This window comes from Panthera leo, chromosome D1 (assembly GCF_018350215.1).
Source record: "Panthera leo isolate Ple1 chromosome D1, P.leo_Ple1_pat1.1, whole genome shotgun sequence".
NCBI classification, from domain to species: Eukaryota; Metazoa; Chordata; class Mammalia; order Carnivora; family Felidae; genus Panthera; species Panthera leo.
Genome location: NC_056688.1, coordinates 114559302 through 114575730, shown reverse-complemented (window position 1 = coordinate 114575730; position 16429 = coordinate 114559302). Strand labels below are relative to the sequence as shown.

General features: G+C 64.6%; 1 protein-coding gene across 1 annotated transcript in view; it reads right to left on the bottom strand.

Moving 5' to 3' along the window:
* MUC6 (mucin 6, oligomeric mucus/gel-forming) overlaps positions 1-4573 on the bottom strand; it is a 28822-nt gene extending 24249 nt beyond the window's left edge. The window contains exons 1-6 of the mRNA XM_042907237.1: positions 4401-4573; positions 1345-1407; positions 680-920; positions 483-609; positions 241-331; positions 55-164 (exon numbers count right to left, since the gene is read on the bottom strand). Of these exons, the coding sequence (XP_042763171.1) occupies positions 55-164; positions 241-331; positions 483-609; positions 680-920; positions 1345-1407; positions 4401-4458 (690 nt within the window). The 5' untranslated portion in view covers positions 4459-4573. The remainder of the gene's footprint in view (positions 1-54; positions 165-240; positions 332-482; positions 610-679; positions 921-1344; positions 1408-4400) is intronic.
* Between the last annotated feature and the right edge of the window lie 11856 nt (positions 4574-16429).

Below are 16429 nucleotides of genomic sequence, written 5' to 3'. Positions count from 1 at the left end.
GACCGTGGCTGAAGGGCTACCGCGGCCCCTGGGGGTCCCCGTCACCTCACGTACATGCTCTGCCTGTGGGACCCAGGGGCTGGGGACGGCCTCGTAGGTGCAGATCTCGTTGGGGTCATCCAGCGTCTGGAGGGCGGCATACACGTGGGGTTCCAGGGGTTTGCCTAGGGGTGGGGGGCGGAGCAGGGTCAGCACCATGGGGCCGGGCCTCGGGGGGTCTGGGCCCCGGCCCCCACCTACCTTCCTCACTCAGAAACTCGTCCGTCCGCTCGCCGTTGAAGTCTCCACAGAGACCGCACAGCCTGCCCCTGTGCCGCTTCTCTACGAGCACCTGCGGTGGCGGGTGGGTGGGCACCGCCGTCAGGGGGCCCCGGGACCCTCGCCGCACAGGTGGGGTGAGCCCGGGCCCGCCCGGGCTCCTGGTCAGTGCCCCACCCTGGGAGGACCGGCCCCCGGCCCCCCGCCCCTGCCGGCGTCCTCACCATGAGGTGGGTGCCTGGGCCCCACATGACCACCAGCTCCAGCTCTAGCTGCTTGGCCACCAGCTGCACGCTCTGGCCGAAGGGTATTATCTGGAGCCCGTTACTGGTGTAGGGCAGGCTGACGACCCTGTGGGACGAGAGTGGTCAGGGACAGCCCCCTTGCCCGCCCAGCCTCCCACCCCAGCCACGTGGCCTACCCCACATCCTCGATGGAGATGACTGCCTTCTGCACGGTGACCACAGAGGCCCCCAGCTCCACAATGATCCGGGAGATGCTCCCGCTGGGCTCCCGCCGTAGCTGGACGCTGAAGGCGGGCGACGCGTCTTTGCAGGTGGCAGAGAAGATGTAGTTGCAGGTTCCCGGGAAGTCATACACGTGGCCGTCGAAAGTGGAGAAGTGTCCGGCCCCCCATGTGGAGCACCAGCCCTTGTCTGAGCCTGTGGGGGTAGCGGACAGAGTCTTGGGGCCCTGCGTCCACCTGGCTGATGGGGCGGGTGTGGGGAGGCTGGACCCCACGAGCTGGGCCCCTGGCTAAGTTCCGGGCCCTCCTGGTGTGGCCGGGAAAGAGGCCCTGCCCGCCCCGCAGTCCCAAGCCAGCTGTGGGCCGGGTCTGCCTCCCAAGCCTTACAGGAACTGAGGCATCAGCCCCGGGGTCTGCAGGGCACAGAGCCGCAGCTCAGCGCCCACGCGGGCACCTGCCCCCTCCGGCTGCGTGGGCCTGTTTCCCTCCAGGCGAGGGGCCGGCTGAGACTTTGCGGAGCTGGGTTCCCCTCAGGGAAACCCCAGACCACGGCTACCCCGTGGCCTCGGTGCTCCGGACGGCTCTGCAGGACGGGATGGGAGGCTGGCTGTGGCCCTCACCTGTCTTCGGGGAGTCCTGCAGCCTCTGGAGGCCCGGGTGCACAAAGGAGGTGTCGTCTAGGCCTGTGTGGGCAGAGGCTGCGGTCAGCACCGCCCCGGGTGTCCGGCTTGTCGGCCAGGACCCGTGTGGCGGGAGCTCAGAGCCTGCCGGCTCCGGCTCTACTCCTCACGCCCTCTGAGCAGCCCGGCTCAGCCACGCGTGTCACACGAGCACGGGGTCCCTGCGTGGGCAGGCCAGTGCACGTGCCTGTGTGGAAAGGCAAGGAGCGGGGCCTGAGGGCGAGGAGATGGCAGTCGGGGGTGCTGGGAGGACGGAGAGGCCCCTGGGGGAACGAGAGGTGTGCGGCCCCGTGCCAGTCCTGTGGGCGGAGTGGGGCGAGGGGTCCCTGTGCCCCGCCGCACCTGCGGTCTGCCTGCCGGGCTCCCAGCACTCACGCCGCGGGTGCCCCCCAGGTTGAACAGCGAGAGCCCCCCACGCAGGACAGACAGGCTGCCTGGCTCCCCTGTGGACCCCGGGCGGGAGGGGCCTTGTGGTCACTGAGCAGGAGGCCGCGAGGCGACCTGGGGAGGGAGCGGCCCCCTGACAGCACAGGGCTAGGCCTTGGAGGCGAGCCGGCCTGGAGTCGGTGGGCGGCTGTCCGGGCTGTCCTTCCGTCTGGCTGCACCCCACCCACCGTGCTCCCAGGGGTGAGGTCCAGAGTCCCCGGGGGGCTACCCCGTCTACCAGCCGCCCAAAGCGGCTGCGTTCCTACTTCCTCTCTCCCTGTCAACCTCTTAGTCTTGGGATCGTGGTGACCGTTAGTAGAGAAATGCCCGGTGAAGACGGTCACGTGACCGCCAGGGGCAGGAGTCGCTGACCCCGCTGGCGACTCCAAGCGCAGCTGGAGTCGGGGGCCTCACCTGTGGGCCGTGGCCTCCTCGGCTCTCCCCCCCCTGCCGTGCTCCCAGTGCCTCCGTCCCCCAGACCCACTCGGGCCCTCAGTTCTGCCGAGGCTCCCACCTGCTTCAGCAGCCTGTGCAGCTGTTGGGGTTCCTGATCCTGCCCCCTCCCCGTGCTCCCTCTGCCTCTGGCTCCGCCGTGTTTCTGGGTCTCGGGGCGATGCCAGGGGATGGGGACAACTGCCCGGTGGCCGAGGGGGTCCCCAGATGGGGCAGGTGGCACAGAGGCTGTGTTGCTCTAGTTCCAATGGGCTAGTGACACTTGGTCTCCTGGGCCTCTTCCCTCCACGGTGTCCCCCACACGGCTCCCCATCTCTGCCCCTCCTCTCAGTTCACCACCGCCCCCAGGACAGGTCCGGCTGTATCCTCTGCCCCACCCCCCACAGTGGGTCACTCCCTGGTCCCCCCCCCCGCCTTGCAGTGGCTACTCCACCAGCTCCTTGTCCCCCCCCCGCTAGCCTCACTGAAGCCCTCTGGCTCTGTGTCAGCCACGGCCCCCACCACTGGCGGCGGAGGTTCCCTTGAGGCACACTCAGGAGGCAGGCCAGGGGGCCCTCTGCACTTCCCGCTCAGAATCCCAGGACAGGCATGGCCCCTGCCCTGGACCCACGGGGTCCAGGGCGGGCAGCTCTGCCATCCCAACCGTTCTCAGCCCCGCGGGTCACAGCACCGCCAGAGCACGTGCTGTCCCTTCTACAAGCTGGCAGACCCTGCGCGCCCCTGCCCGTTCCGTCTCCACCCCGGCCTGCCCCAGGAGCCTTCTTCCTGTACCTGCCCCAAGTCCCCAGCACCCCCAAGGCCCCTGCGTCTGACCTTGTGCTCTTTGAGTCTCTGGTCCAGGAGGGCAGGGCCCGCCTTTCAGCACCCTCACGCGAGTTGGTGCTCAAAGGGCGTTTGCCGAAACGTGGATGGATGGGGCCTGTGGCACTCACAGCTGGACCCCCATGGCTCGACATCCACTCGTCACACCTGCAGGCCTGCACCCCACCCCGGCTGGCTCCCGGGTGCCCCCCTTCTCGTCCTGGTTCTGGGTCCAGGTCTCAGAGGGGACATGCCCGGGCAAGTGGCCTTGGCTGGCCAGGGGTCCTGAGTGCTCAGAGCCACGAGGGTGAGGGACAGGCTTCATGGGAGGGAAGGGGCGGGGCAGGCCGAGGGGAGACCCGCTGGGCTCAGGAGTTCATGGCCCACCCCCAGTACCTACACTCAGGGTCCCCGGCCGAGGGCCCGCCGAGGAGGGAGCAGCGGACCAAGGATTAAGGAGAGAGAAGAAACCAGTCATGCTGGGCTCGGGCAGAGAGAGGCCCAGAGGGCTTGGTGCCCGCAGTCTCTGGGCCACCACGGGACCCCTTGGGGCTGGCGCCTTTCCAGGCTTGGGGGCAGGAGTGAAGGCTGTGCTCAGCCTGTGGCATCGGGGGGGTCTGGGGTGGTTACCAGCAACCGGAGGTGGGGGTGAGGGGAGGGGGAAAGGGACCCCTGCTCCTTGGGCCTGGCTGGGAAGATGGGGCGGGAGGAAGCGGCGGCCCTGTCTGAGCCTCTGCAACGGTGGTGGTGGCCCTGGGCCCTGACATGTGCCCCCTTCCGGCCCCGCTTCCTTAATCCTTACAGTAGCCACACGAGGGGGGGAATGTTTCCTCCACTTTTACGGGCAGCGAAACTGAGGCCTAGAGCCCACTTTGTGGCTCGTCTGTTCATAGGACCCAGTGGAGCTGGGGTCTCCAGCTGGGCCCTTTGGCTCCAGCACCCATGAGGCCGCTGCCCTGCTCCCTATACCCTACAGCGCTCTCAGGTCCTGGGGCCCAGTGTGGAGAGCGGAGCCCCGGGCAGCACCGTCCTGCCCAGCATGCCCGCATCTCGCTGCACGCACGGCTGTTGAAGAGACTGTGTGTCCCCGAGGGACCCCTGCCCTGCCGCAGCCCAGCGTCCTTTCTTGGCCACTGTGCCCAGGGCAGGGGTGAGTGGCAGCCTGCTCTCTGGCAGAGGCCCGGGTCTTGGCGAGTGGGGGGCAGCTACAGAGCAGGGAGGGGCCTCCGCTCCATCGACGTCCTTGCGGCCAGCCTGACGCCGGGGCAGCGGGCGTCTGTCCGCCCCTGTGGCGCGGCCTGCAGGCCCCCACTCACCAGCGCCGAGCAGGGCTCCCCCGCAGGACAGGAGCAGCAGGAGCCGAGGCCCCAGCATGATGCGTGAAGAGAGGTCACCGCTGGACCCGGCCCCTCCCGTCGCGGACACCGGGCAGGCTCCCTGCACCTGTGTGCAGCCCGAGTGGCCGGCCCCGGACGCCTTATGTAGTGGCTGCAGGCCCCGCCCCTGCCTCACCCACTGGGCACCGGGGTGGCCAGACAGGACTTGGCCTTCGGAAAGCTCTTTGGTGGGCGGTAGCCCCATTATCGCTGGCCTCCAGGCAGGGGCCAGCATGGGCCCTCCAGAGCCTTGCAGACACGTCCTGTGTTTGCTCCAGGCTGAGGTGGCAGGGGCACCATCAGCCACACCTTGGGGGCTGAGAGGGTGCTCGCCCCGGGCGTGCAGGGAGGCTCCTGGGCACTGCTCGTCCCTGGCGGGGGAGCCCAAAGTGCTCGGATGGTCCCCGGGGTGGACTCCACCCTCATCCAGACCCTAGCACCCCCAGAGGTGCCAGCCTGCCCAGCCCCACCCCTGCCTGGGAGCAAAGACCACCCAGTGGAAGGACCACATTTTGGGGTGGGGCCATCACTGACAGCAGCAGGCCTTGGGACACCTCCCCGGGGCCGATACCACCCCAAAGCACGGGGGCCCCCCGTTGGGCACCTCCTCCCTGGCGATCCTTCCCCGCCAGCCCCCTGGGAGGGTGAAGCACCAGAGTGGTCCTGCTGTATCCAGAAGGGCCCCCGTTACCTTTTTCTGACCCCCATGGCTCTGAGTTGCTTGTAGGCAGAGGAGTAGGGCCGGAGCGGCCACAGGGGGCTGCCCATCTGGGAGGGCATCTCTGTGGGGGCTGGGTGCCAGCCTCTGGGTGCCAACCTCCCAGGCAGAGGACCAGGGGCTGTGCCCACCGCCTCCTGGGAGAAGGAGGGCAACAGCTCAGGGGACAGGGAGTGGGCAGGACACAGGCCAGCACCGAGAAAGGGGTCAGGGTTAGGCCCAGGATGAGGATCGTGATCAGGGCAAAGGTCAAGATCATGGTCAAGGTGAGGGTCATGATCAGGGAGGGTCAGGAGGTGTGTGTGTTTCGGATCCTTTGTGGGATCTCCCAGCAGTCGGGGAGCAGGTATGGGTTTGATGATTCTCCAGGGCAGCCTGGCCTTAAATGGGAGCCTGTGTGGGACCCCATGTGGGAGCCTGGGGCCCTGGTACAGGGGCTTCCCCTTTCCTGGGGTTGGTTCTGGCCCCACAGAGACTTGGGGGTGCAGGAACCCTGGGCTCCTGCTGCTGAGGAACCCCCAGGCTGAGCTCCCCACGTGACACCCCACCCTGCCTCACAGATGAGCTGTGTTTACGCTAAATAAGCTATAGTCTTAACATAAAATTGTTAAAAAAAATTTTTTTTTTTGTGTTTATTTTTGAGAGACAGAGTATGGGAGGGGTAACGGCAGAGAGAGAGGGAGACACAGAATCTGAAGCAGGCTCCAGGCTCTGAGCCGTCGGCACAGAGCAGGACACGGGGCTCAAACCCACAGGCTGTGAGATCGTGACCTGAGCCGAAGACGGACACTTAACCGACTGAGCCCCCAGGTGCCCCTTAACACAAAATTCGTTTCATGGAGAGCTGCACTCAGCGGCAGCTGGCCCTCCGGTCCCTGAGTCTGGGCCAGGTGGGTGTAAGGTCCCCAGGTGTGCTAGGCACTCCCATGCCTGCGTTTTCCTTTAACTCAGAAGCAGAGGTGGATAACGAGGGGTTCCAAGATGCTCTCCTGCGTTCCTCTGCCCTGGAACCACCCCTGCTGGGGTCACTGCGGCCAGAAGCCTGGGCACACAGGGTGAGGTCTGTCCAGGCTCTGCCATGGGGCCACTGTGGGGGTCCTCCCTGCCCTTGGAGAGCTCACACCCTCATGGGGGGTCTCACGTCGAAGCTCTGAACTTAGAGGGGGCAGGCCGTTGGGTGGGTGGGGGCTGAGGTCCCACAGGGACAGGTGGGTGGGTCCTCCTCGAACCTCAGCCCTGGCCAGGATGCTCGGTGGGTAAGGGTGCCTAGACAGGTGGCAGTGGGGAGGTGACTTAGCAGACCTTGGGACAGGCAGGATAAGGAGAGAGGCCCAGAACCCTGCTGGAAAAACATACCTGGGATGCCTGGGGCCCTCTCCCACCAATTAAAGCCACCCCTGAGGTCCCCTTGGGCCAGGGCTGCCAGGCCTTGTTCTCTGCCTGGACCCTTGTGAGCCACCCCCAGCTGCTTTGCCCACCCACAAGTGGAGTTCTCACCCAGCCACGGGGCTGCCTGCTACCCCTCCCAGGAGGCACCCGACCACAGGGCCTTGGCACGGGCCGCTCAAGCCTCAGGACATGCCAGGGGGACAGCAAGGAACGGAGCCAGAGAGGGAACTGTGGTCATGGGCACACCCCCGGATCACTGACCTGTAGGACCTGGGGGAGGGGCCAGGGCTTGTGGCACGTAAGGGGTCCCCACGTTGGGGTCTCCAGTGGCACCTCTCCCCCCCCCCACCTCCCCCAGCAGCTTGAAGGACTCCAGTGTGGCCCCAGCAGAGCTTGGGTCACCAGGGCTGCCAACAAGGCTGTCATGGGGCCTGGACTAAAGAAATCTGTATACGTGGGCATGTGTGAGACTCGGTTTGAGTTTCCTGGAAAAAGCCGTACATTCCAGAGACTGTCACCTCCGAGCTGTTCAGGCCTTGTGTGCACAGTTAGTGGACGGCTCTCGCCTGGAGCCGTGGGTCCCAGGTCCCTTTCTATACACCGGTTTGGCGGGAAATCAGGCAGAATGGCGTTTCTCTTTGCTGACCTGGGAGCCCTGAATGTGCTGAGCAAACAGTAGGAGATAAGACTGTGTGCACCCATTGTTCCCGGCTGTGCGGGTGATAAAGGCACAGCCCGCTGGCCAGCCTTGGGAAGCGGAACCCATGGGCTGGACAAGTGGGTGATTGTTCGGCCTCACGCCCCAACTCAGACCCCTGCCCTCGCCCTCTGTCTGCATGGCGGGGCCCTGAGCGGCACATCTGGCCCCGGGTCCCGGCTGGCGCTCCGGAGGGCCCGCAGCCCCAGGGCCCGGTGTCTCCGCAAAGGGGCCCTTCACGGCCCGCTCGGGAGGGCGGGTGCTGGCCCCTAGGTAGTGGCTCTCCCGGAGGCCTTGACCTGACCTTCACTTGGGACCGAGAGCCCGCTTGAGGATGTAGGCATTCACCGCCGGCAGGTGCTTCCAGAAAGCTCCTGAGCAGGCTTGGGGTCCCCAAGACCCCGGGTCTGCTGGACCCAGGTTTGTGGAGGTGAAAGCGCCAGAGTACACAGTGGCCAGCCAGCCCCTCTGGGCCCCACCGGCCAGGTGTGGCATTCCTCAGGGGAAGGCAGGTCAGGCTTCACCCCAGGCTCGAACCACGGCTCGGCCCCAGCGGTCACCGTCTGATCCAAGTGCCGAAAACCACGGCTTTGGGGAAAGATTTCCATACGGGAGCCGAATGTGCCCCGGGCCTGGCCAGCGGCCGTGACCTTTCTGAGGGGCGGGCCCGGCAGCAGCCAGGGAGGCTGTGGTGACCGACAGCGCTGGGGTGTGTGGCCCACATGGGGTTCCATTGCTGGGTGCGAAGTGGGGCGTCCTCCACCCCTGACATCGAGGACAGAGCTGAGGGGCTGGCCTCAGCCCCTGGGCACCCGCCGATTGGGGAGATTGTGCAGACCAGGAGACCCAGGGCCTGGAGGGGCCTGGGAGGGGACCCGGCAGTGGAGGGACCTCTGGCCTGTGGCGAGAGTCACTCCAGCCCCACCTTTGCCCCAAGATCTGCGTGTAGCTGGGGGCCCAGCAGGTGCCCCTCCTCTCTCTCTCTCTCTCTCTCTCTCTCTCTCTCTTTCTCTCTCTCCCCACCAAGTGTCATTCTTGATCCCCACCCCCGGCAATCTGCAGCCCCTTCCTCCTCAAGACCCTCAGCCCTGGAGCTTCAGGCCTGCGACCCCTCTAGGTACCCCCGTCATGCCCCAGCCTGCCTCACTTGCCTTGCTCTCTGGCCCCCTGCCCCCCTCCCGGGCTGGCTCTTGCTGCTTACTGGCCCCTCCAGACCCCAGCCCTGCTGAGGCAGCACCATAGGCAAGGGTCCCCTGGGCCACCCCTGCTCCCTGAGCCACCCCTCCTGTGGTCCCGGGGCCACCCTGCCGCCTGCCCTCCCCCAAACCCCGCACCTGACCCTGCTCGGTCTGTACCTTTAACCTCTGCCTGCCCTAGGCCTGGATTTGGGGTGGGTGCTGCCCACCCGAGGCCAGGGCACCGACCAGCACCCCCTGCCTTCCATCGGGGGGGACGCTGTGCTGCTTCCTGTGGTAGCTGAGTGGCTTGTTCCCCCAGCTCCAAGTGGAGGGTCCAGAACCCTCTGTCCCCTCAGCTGAGGGCCCCCTGGGAGTGACTGCAGTGACGTGCCCCCAGCCCCTGGTTGGCCCCCAGCGGCCCCCTCCCTCCCCGCCTTGGCTGAGTGCCCCCCCGCACCTCTGTGCTGGGGCCCCGATTGCCAGCGGATGTTGGGAGAAAAGCAAACAGATAAGGTCGGTCAGGCAGGATTTGGGGTTTGGGCCCCGGTGGCAGGAACACCGCGAGCCAGGCGGGGGGGTTATCTGGCCTCCCAGGTATGGAGGTGGCAGGTTCTGGAGTGTTTGCTCTCCGCTGGTGGCCAGGGGGTGGAGGCTGACGTTGGCGAGCACATGGGGACTAGGGGGGTCATGTTGGGGGGCGTCCAGTTCCGGCTGCGCCCAGACGGGGCAGCTTGTCTGCAGCACACGCTTGCTTCTCTCCGTCACGTGGGTCCGCGCTGTGGCCACAGCCCTTCCCGGCCCTTGCCGCGTGCTCACGCGGGGAGAGAGGCAGCAAGGAGCTGCCTCTTCTTACAGGGGCACGAATCCCATCCTGGGGGCCCCAGCTCACGACCCCATCAGCTCCCAAGGGCCCACCTCCTAATTCCACTCCCTTTGGGTAAGAGCTTCAACATGTGAGGTTTTGGGGGGTGGTCACACACAGGTGGTTCATCACAGTGTGGGAGGTAATCAGGCTTGGGGGTCCTGCCGGGCCACGAGTCGGGTGGTCTCTGAGGGCAGACGTTTTCTGAGCTGGGAAGGCCCTGAGCAGCCCAGGAAGGCTTCCTGGAGGAGGTGGGCTAAAAGTGTGGGCCAGACAGACCCTCAAGGCCAGGAGCTGGGCCGAGGGAGGGAGAGGTCACGCCAGAGTGTGTCCTGGCTCTAGAGTGAGCTGGAAGAAATGGAGAAACTGAGGACCGGGGGTGGGGGAAAGAGGAGGGGCCCTGCACGAAGGGGAGAGGCAGCCGGCGAGGGTGGGCCCGGCCAGGTCCGAGGGGTCCTGGGGCAGGCTGGCACTGCCCGGTGTGGCCTGCAGTGGTCCAGGAGCAAGACCGGCCCTCCCGTGGCCCACAATGGCTGGTTCCACGTGGCCGGTCAAGGACACAGAGCACACCGTATGGGACCAGGTGGCCTTCTAGGGCCACTCACACCAGGGGCCGGCCCAGGGAGGCCTCAAGTACTCCCTACTTGCTAAGCAAGTACTCACAGCCCTCGGACCGCTGCTGGCCTGCCCTCCAGGGGGGCCCAGAACACACCGGACGAGAGGGCCAAGGCCCCGAAAAAGCCTGCGTGGCAGGGAAGGTCCCAGGGGGTCTGAGGCTCCAGACCCAGCCAGCATCAGGGGGCAGGGGGCTGAGACTGGCCTTGGGAACAGCCAGTTCCACGGTCCCCTCCTGCTAAAGCAGCCCCCGTGGCTGGGGTTAGGAAAGTGGGCTGCACCTGGGTGGAGGGACACAGAGGCCCTTCCCCCCCCGACCTGAGCACAAGAGGAGGTGACACGGATGGTGTGGCCGACTCACCTTCGGAGGCTTGTTGGGGGCACTGACACCTGCCGTGTGCAGGCGGTGGCCTCGGTGGCCTCCCTCTGCAGAGTTTCAGGAGGGACGCTGGTGGGGGGGGGGGGCGAGAGGGCCCCGGCTGGTGGTGGCTGGACCCTGGCCAGAGGACACTTCCGTGCACCCCACTCCCAGCCCCGCCGCAGAGGCAGGACTCCTCTGCCGCTCATCGCTGTCCATCGTTTCCAGGCTCAGAGCTGGGTCCCCGTGACCCCACGCCCCTCAGAGGTTAGGAACCATTTCTGGAACCGTAGGAGCCAAAGGCACGGGATGGAGTCTCTCTTCTCCTCCCAGTGGGTAAAAGCATGACTTTCTGTTGGGTGTGTTGGTTTCACTCTTGTTTTCCTTAGCAGCTCAGGCAGGTGTAACTGAGCCACCAAAAACCGCATGTGTTTGAAGAGTACCGCTTAATGGGTTTTGACCCAAGCACATTCCCGCCACCACCACGGGGACAGCAGGGCCCCAGGTGGCCTCGAGCGCTTTTGCGACCCATCCGCACAGGCAGCACACGGACCCGGCGCACACACCGCAGGCTCCGTTGCATCGTCCAGATTTTGTGTAGAGAATCCTGCCGTATGGACTCTTTCATCTGGCTGATTTCGTTCGGCATTTTGAGCGAAATCGTTTGAGATTCATCCCCGCTGTTGCCTGATCAGCACTTTGTTCCGTCTCGGCGACGAGCCGCGCTCCCTGGCGGGGCGCCGCGGTCTGCTCGTCCGCTCCCCCGGCGCTCGTGTGCGCACAAGTCACGTGCGTGATGCCCGGGCGTGGCATGACGGGCACGTGGCTGGTGGCTTTCTGACTTCTAAGGGGCCGGGCGAGCTGCTCCCCAGAGCGGCCGCACTGATTCGCATCCCCGCACCCTCTGTTTCCTCCAGCACTTGGCGGGAGCGTCATGGCCATTGTAGCAGGTGAGGAGCCACATCCCGCACACACACTCACTTGCCATCCGTGTGCCTTCTTTTGTTTTCTGTGTGTGTTTTTTTTTTTAATGTTTATTCATTTTTGAGAGAGACAGAGAGAGAGGGAGACACAGACTCCAAAGCAGGATCCAGGCTCTGAGCTGTCAGCACAGAGCCCGACGCGGGGCTCGAACTCACAAACTGTGAGATCATGACCTGGGCTGAGGTTGGACACTCAACCGACTGAGCCACCCAGGCACCCCGGTTTTAAAGTTTATTTACTTATTTTGAGAGAGAGCAGGGAGGGGCAGAGAGAGAGGGAGAGGGAGAATCCCAGGCGGGGCTCAAACTCACACACCTCGAGATCATGAGCTGAGCTGAGTCAGGTGCTCAACCCACTGAGCCACCAGGCGCCCCCACCCGTCCGTGTATCTCCTTTGGTCAAGTGTCTGTTCACATCTTTGCACATTTTAAAACCAGATTATTTGGCTTTGATTCAGTTCTGAGGGCTCTTGATCTATTCTGGACACGAGTCCTTCTTCATCAGACGCAGGGTTTCAGAGTGATTTCTTCCTGTGTGTGGCTTGCCGAGATACCCTAATCATGTCTCTCAAAGAGCAGATGTCCTGGGGCGCCTGGGTGGCTCAGCCCGTTGAGCGACCGACTTCGGCTCAGTTCGTGATCTCACGGTTCGTGGGTTCGAGCCCCGTGTCAGGCTCTGTGCTGACAGCTCGGAGGCTGGAGCCTGCTTCGGATTCTGTGTCTCCCTCTCTCTCTGCCCCTCCCCTGCTCATGCTCCGTCTCAGAAAGAAATGAGCATTAAAAGAAAAACAATAAAAAAAAAGGAGCAGACATCCTCAATCTGGACAGTGTCCAGTTTACCGAGTTTTCTTTGATGGATTACGCTTTTTCAGTGTTGTAGCCAGGAATTGACACTTTATCATTAGGAAGTGACTTTATTCTTGGTCTGCTAACATTCTCTGCTCTGAAGTCTTTGGCGTTAACATTGTCCCTGGATCCTTGTCTCAGTGTGTTCGCATGTCCTCTTCTGTGCCTCTGCCTTGAAGACTCACGTGCACCTTTATACTGACAGTGGGTTTCTTTAGGCAACTGCAGAGGTGACCAGCTAGTTTATGTGGCCTGAGAACCCGTGTGGGGCTCCTGGGCCCCCGGCGCTCGTGCCGAATGCAGCCATTGAGACTCGGGCTCCAGTCACCCTCCTGCCTCTGGTTCCCTTTCTTCCGTCTTCTGTTACTTCTTTTGGATCGGCTGAATACTTTCTCGTGAGTCCTTGTGCCCCTTCACGGTGCTACGCGCGACAGCCCGACTGCCCGAGTCACAGCCCGGCTCCGGGAGACACCGCCCCGCGTGCCACGGAGCCTGCGCCGCGCCGCGCCCACGCCCGTCCCCGTGGTGGGTTATCTCCGAAGAGGCTGAAATACGACACGGCAGGCTTCCACGCCCGTGTGCGCGCGTCAGCAGGCCTGTCTTCACCTCCCAACACCGTTCAGTGTCCGCGGACGCCTTCTTTCTGCCTTTGTTTTTGGGACGTTTCCCTGGGATGCCAGTTTCTTTTCCTTTGTGTCCCTTGGTGGTTCTGACGGAATCATCGGCCACCGGGTCATGTGTGTTCGTCTCTAGAGATGCGTCCCCACTCTGGTTCCTTTGCGGCCGGTCTCGCTGTGACTTCCTTCCTGTTTCTCGTCTGACCCCCCCCCCAGCGCGTGGTTCCTCTCTGGACCTACGACCTCGGCTTCCCTGACACCGTCCCCGTCCCCGAGGAACGGCTTCAGCCCTTACGGTGCCTCTGTGAACACGCGGGGTTCGGCTGCCGTAACCGCGTGGGCACCCCTCCGGCTCACCCTAACTCCTGCGCAGCCCTGCCCTCCCCGACCCCGCGTCTCCCCTGCTCTCCCAGGGTCACAGCCCAGCTCCTCCCGGCCCCCTCCCTGCGGTGACCGGGAACCTTCTCTTCCGGGATGGCGACCCTCGCTGCCCGGTGACCAGTGTCTTGACTGTTTCCCATACTGTGATCCACCTTTCAGCCTCGGGGAGGAGGGAGACTGGTCTCCGTCACTTCCTTTGCTGGAGGCGGACGTCCCGGATGAGATGGAACTTAAAAAAAAATCACACCGTGGTACATAGTCACTGAGTAAAATGTGGAAGAATGCATAAAAGTAGCAAGAAGGTGCCGCCACCACCCCCGCCCCCGGAGTCCCCGTGTCCAAACCCGCGAACCTTCTGAGCACCTGCTCCTTCTCTGTGTGCCCAGCACCCATATCCCTCTCCCGGGATGGCCCCGACACCAGGCGTCCACAGTCCCCGCTCTGGAGGCTGGAGTCCCAGACCCAGGTGCCGGCAGGTGGGTTCCCGTGAGGCCCTGAGGGAGGGTCTGTTCGTGCCCCTCCCCCAGCCGCTGGCGGGTCCGGCTTCTCTGGGGCTTATAGACGCACCCCCCCCACCCCCCTCCTCGAGTGGCCATTCCCTGTGACTCAGAGTTTCCCTCTTTTCGTTGGGGCATAGTCCTGACAACCTCTAATGACCTCATCTTAACTCACAACACCCGCAAGGACCCCGTTTCCAAATCAGGTCCCCTTGCGAGGTCGTGGGGGTGCTGACTTCAGCCCAGGAATTTGGGAGACACGGTTCAACGCCAATTGTACACTTCCACGTCCGGGGTCTTGTCTCGGGGCCGCAGTGCAGGGATCCCTCTGCCCTTTGGAGACACTGTTTCGGGGGCTACATGGTGCATCCTTCTCATCTTTCGGGAGGTGCGTGGGACAGGCCGGTCTTCCCGAGGCCTCTGTCCTCGTCCTGCACTGCGGGCTGCTGTTGCAGAAGGAGAAGCCCTTTCCCCGGACCTTGCCTGGCCCCAGAGGGGTCTGGGCCGTGGGTGCCCCTGTGCCAGACCTCTGTCCCTCAGGCGTCTGAGCCTGCTGCACACAAGCGGTCCTCCCACGGGACCCCCCCCAGGGTATGAGTCTCCTCCTGGGTCTCACCCAAATGAATGGGGCACGCCCGGGCCCACGGCCTCACTGGGGCACTCACAGTCTACAGGACAGGGCCGTGATGACCCCTTCACGACAGCAGTCTGTGCTCACTGCCCTGTGCCGGGCTCTGCTCCCCGAGGGTCTGTGGCTGGAGTCTGCCCCCCCCCCCCAATGAGCCCAACCCTGCTGACCCCATGCAGGGTTGATGGGCCGGCAGTTCCCTGCGAGCTGCTCCTTGAGAGCTTTTGTTGACTTTCCCAGCTGGCCAGCTCTGTAATCTGCTGGTCAAAGGCCACATCCGCTTCCTCGAGAACCGTGCACGTGGCCACAGGTCCATGCCCTGCCCCTGCTCCAGCTGGTGCTGCGTCACAGACCCTGGTCCCAGGTCCAGCTCTGGCATCCTGGCTTTGTGGAGCCCTGGCACCTCCTGGGGGGTGGCCACCTGCACTCTTTCTTCAGGAAAATGGGGACATCGGAAGCTCTCCGTCTACCCCTGGCCTGTGCACACGGCTGAGGCCACACCCGGGGGAGACGGGCCCCTTTCCAGGGGCAGGGGGCACAGGCTCTGGTCTTTTGGTCTGGTCTCAGCTCTTTGCTGGGTGGGGCCAGGGGCTGTGTGGACCTGTGCAGGCAGGGTCCCATCTCTTCCCACCCCCAGAGCTAAGTGGTAATTCTGGCCACTTCCCAAGCCTCACAGGCCTTAGGTCTTAGTGGTCACATGTCCCCTGTCTCTGGGGGCCTTCGGTCCTCTCCCGGCCCCTGGCTTCCCTGGGAGGGGCCCAGACCAGGTGGGGCCCAAGTATTTGGGTCACAAAGGGCCCCGATGGTCCTCTGAGGGCCTCTGGGTGGGGCCAGGGCCCCCCTCTTGATGCGGGACACAGACTGGCCTTTTGTGCGTGGCAGGCCGAATCTCAGGGATTTCCTCAGGCACTCACTCACTGGGCCGAGCTCCCACGTGGTCAGAGGTGGGCAGCCCGCCGTAGGGCAGGGCCAGGCAGGGAGGGCCATGACAGAGCAGGGGACGGCTGACCAGCTGGGGACAGAGTCCCCACTGAGTGTGACTCTTATAGCAAAGGGGTCCCTGTGGTGCAAGTGACCGTTGCTTCCCGGCCGTGCTGTGGGAGCACAGAGAGCGATGGCCGCTGTCCCAGGTTCGGACCAGGCACAGAAAGGGGAGAGGCCCGCCCTGCATGCCGGCTGCAGACCTGCAGTCCCAGCTGGGGCGGGGGCCCCTGGGCCCGAGGGGACCAGAGCCGTGCAGGACGCCTCCCAGGGCCCACTGTGCACAAAGACCGTGGTTCCTGGGCCGGTGAGGGTGCTCGTCTGCTTGACCGCCAGGGGGCAGGGGCCCCGACTGCAGGGCACCTGGGGTGGGTGTGGCCACACTCACTGTCACGCTCAGGCTCACACCTTGCCCACATGCTGGCCCTGGTGTGCACATGCTCACCGCTCACGTGTGTGTGTGTGTGTGTGGTCCCACACGCCTGCTCCCTCACATGGTCACACACACACACACACACACACACACACACACACGCCCCCCAGGACAGAGTGCGGGAGCCAGGCGCCACCTGCTGGTGAACATCATCCTGGTGTGACACCTGCTTCTGGAAGCTTCCAGAGCTAGCTGTGCTCAGGTGGGGGTGGGGACACAGTCCCAGGGGCGAGGTCCCTGCACAGGAGGCTGTAGGGGCCCCCAGCTCCCAGAGCAGGCCCAGGTGGGCAGGCAGCACAGCGCACTGGGAGGGTGGGAGCACCCAGCTCCCGGGACCCCCACCCCGGCCTGGCAGGGCCTGCGTGCGGCTCCGGGGGAGGAGGCCCTTGGCTGCACCTGACCTGAGGGACTCTGGTCCCCACGCTCTCCATGGCTGTGCTGAGTCCCTCTTTCCTGTGAACGTTCAGGACCCCAGGCTCCGACACCAGCTTTCCACCCCTGCTGCCCACAAGGACCCCAATGATTTGCAGTCGCCTGGCCTGGCCCGGGAGGAGGGGGCAGTTGCCTGAAGGTCAAAGGGAAGGTCACCTTGGCTTCCGCCCCTGGGGGACCCCGCTCACCAAGGACTCACGGGTGGGATCTTCCCCACCATCTTTCTGTGAAGTTGACAGGCATCCAGCTGCCTTGACCCGCCCCTCCCTTCACCTTCCGTGGCTGCCCCGCCCCTGGCTCCCTGGGACCGTGGTCCCCACCCCCAGATCTGATCACGATGCTTAGGACATGTCC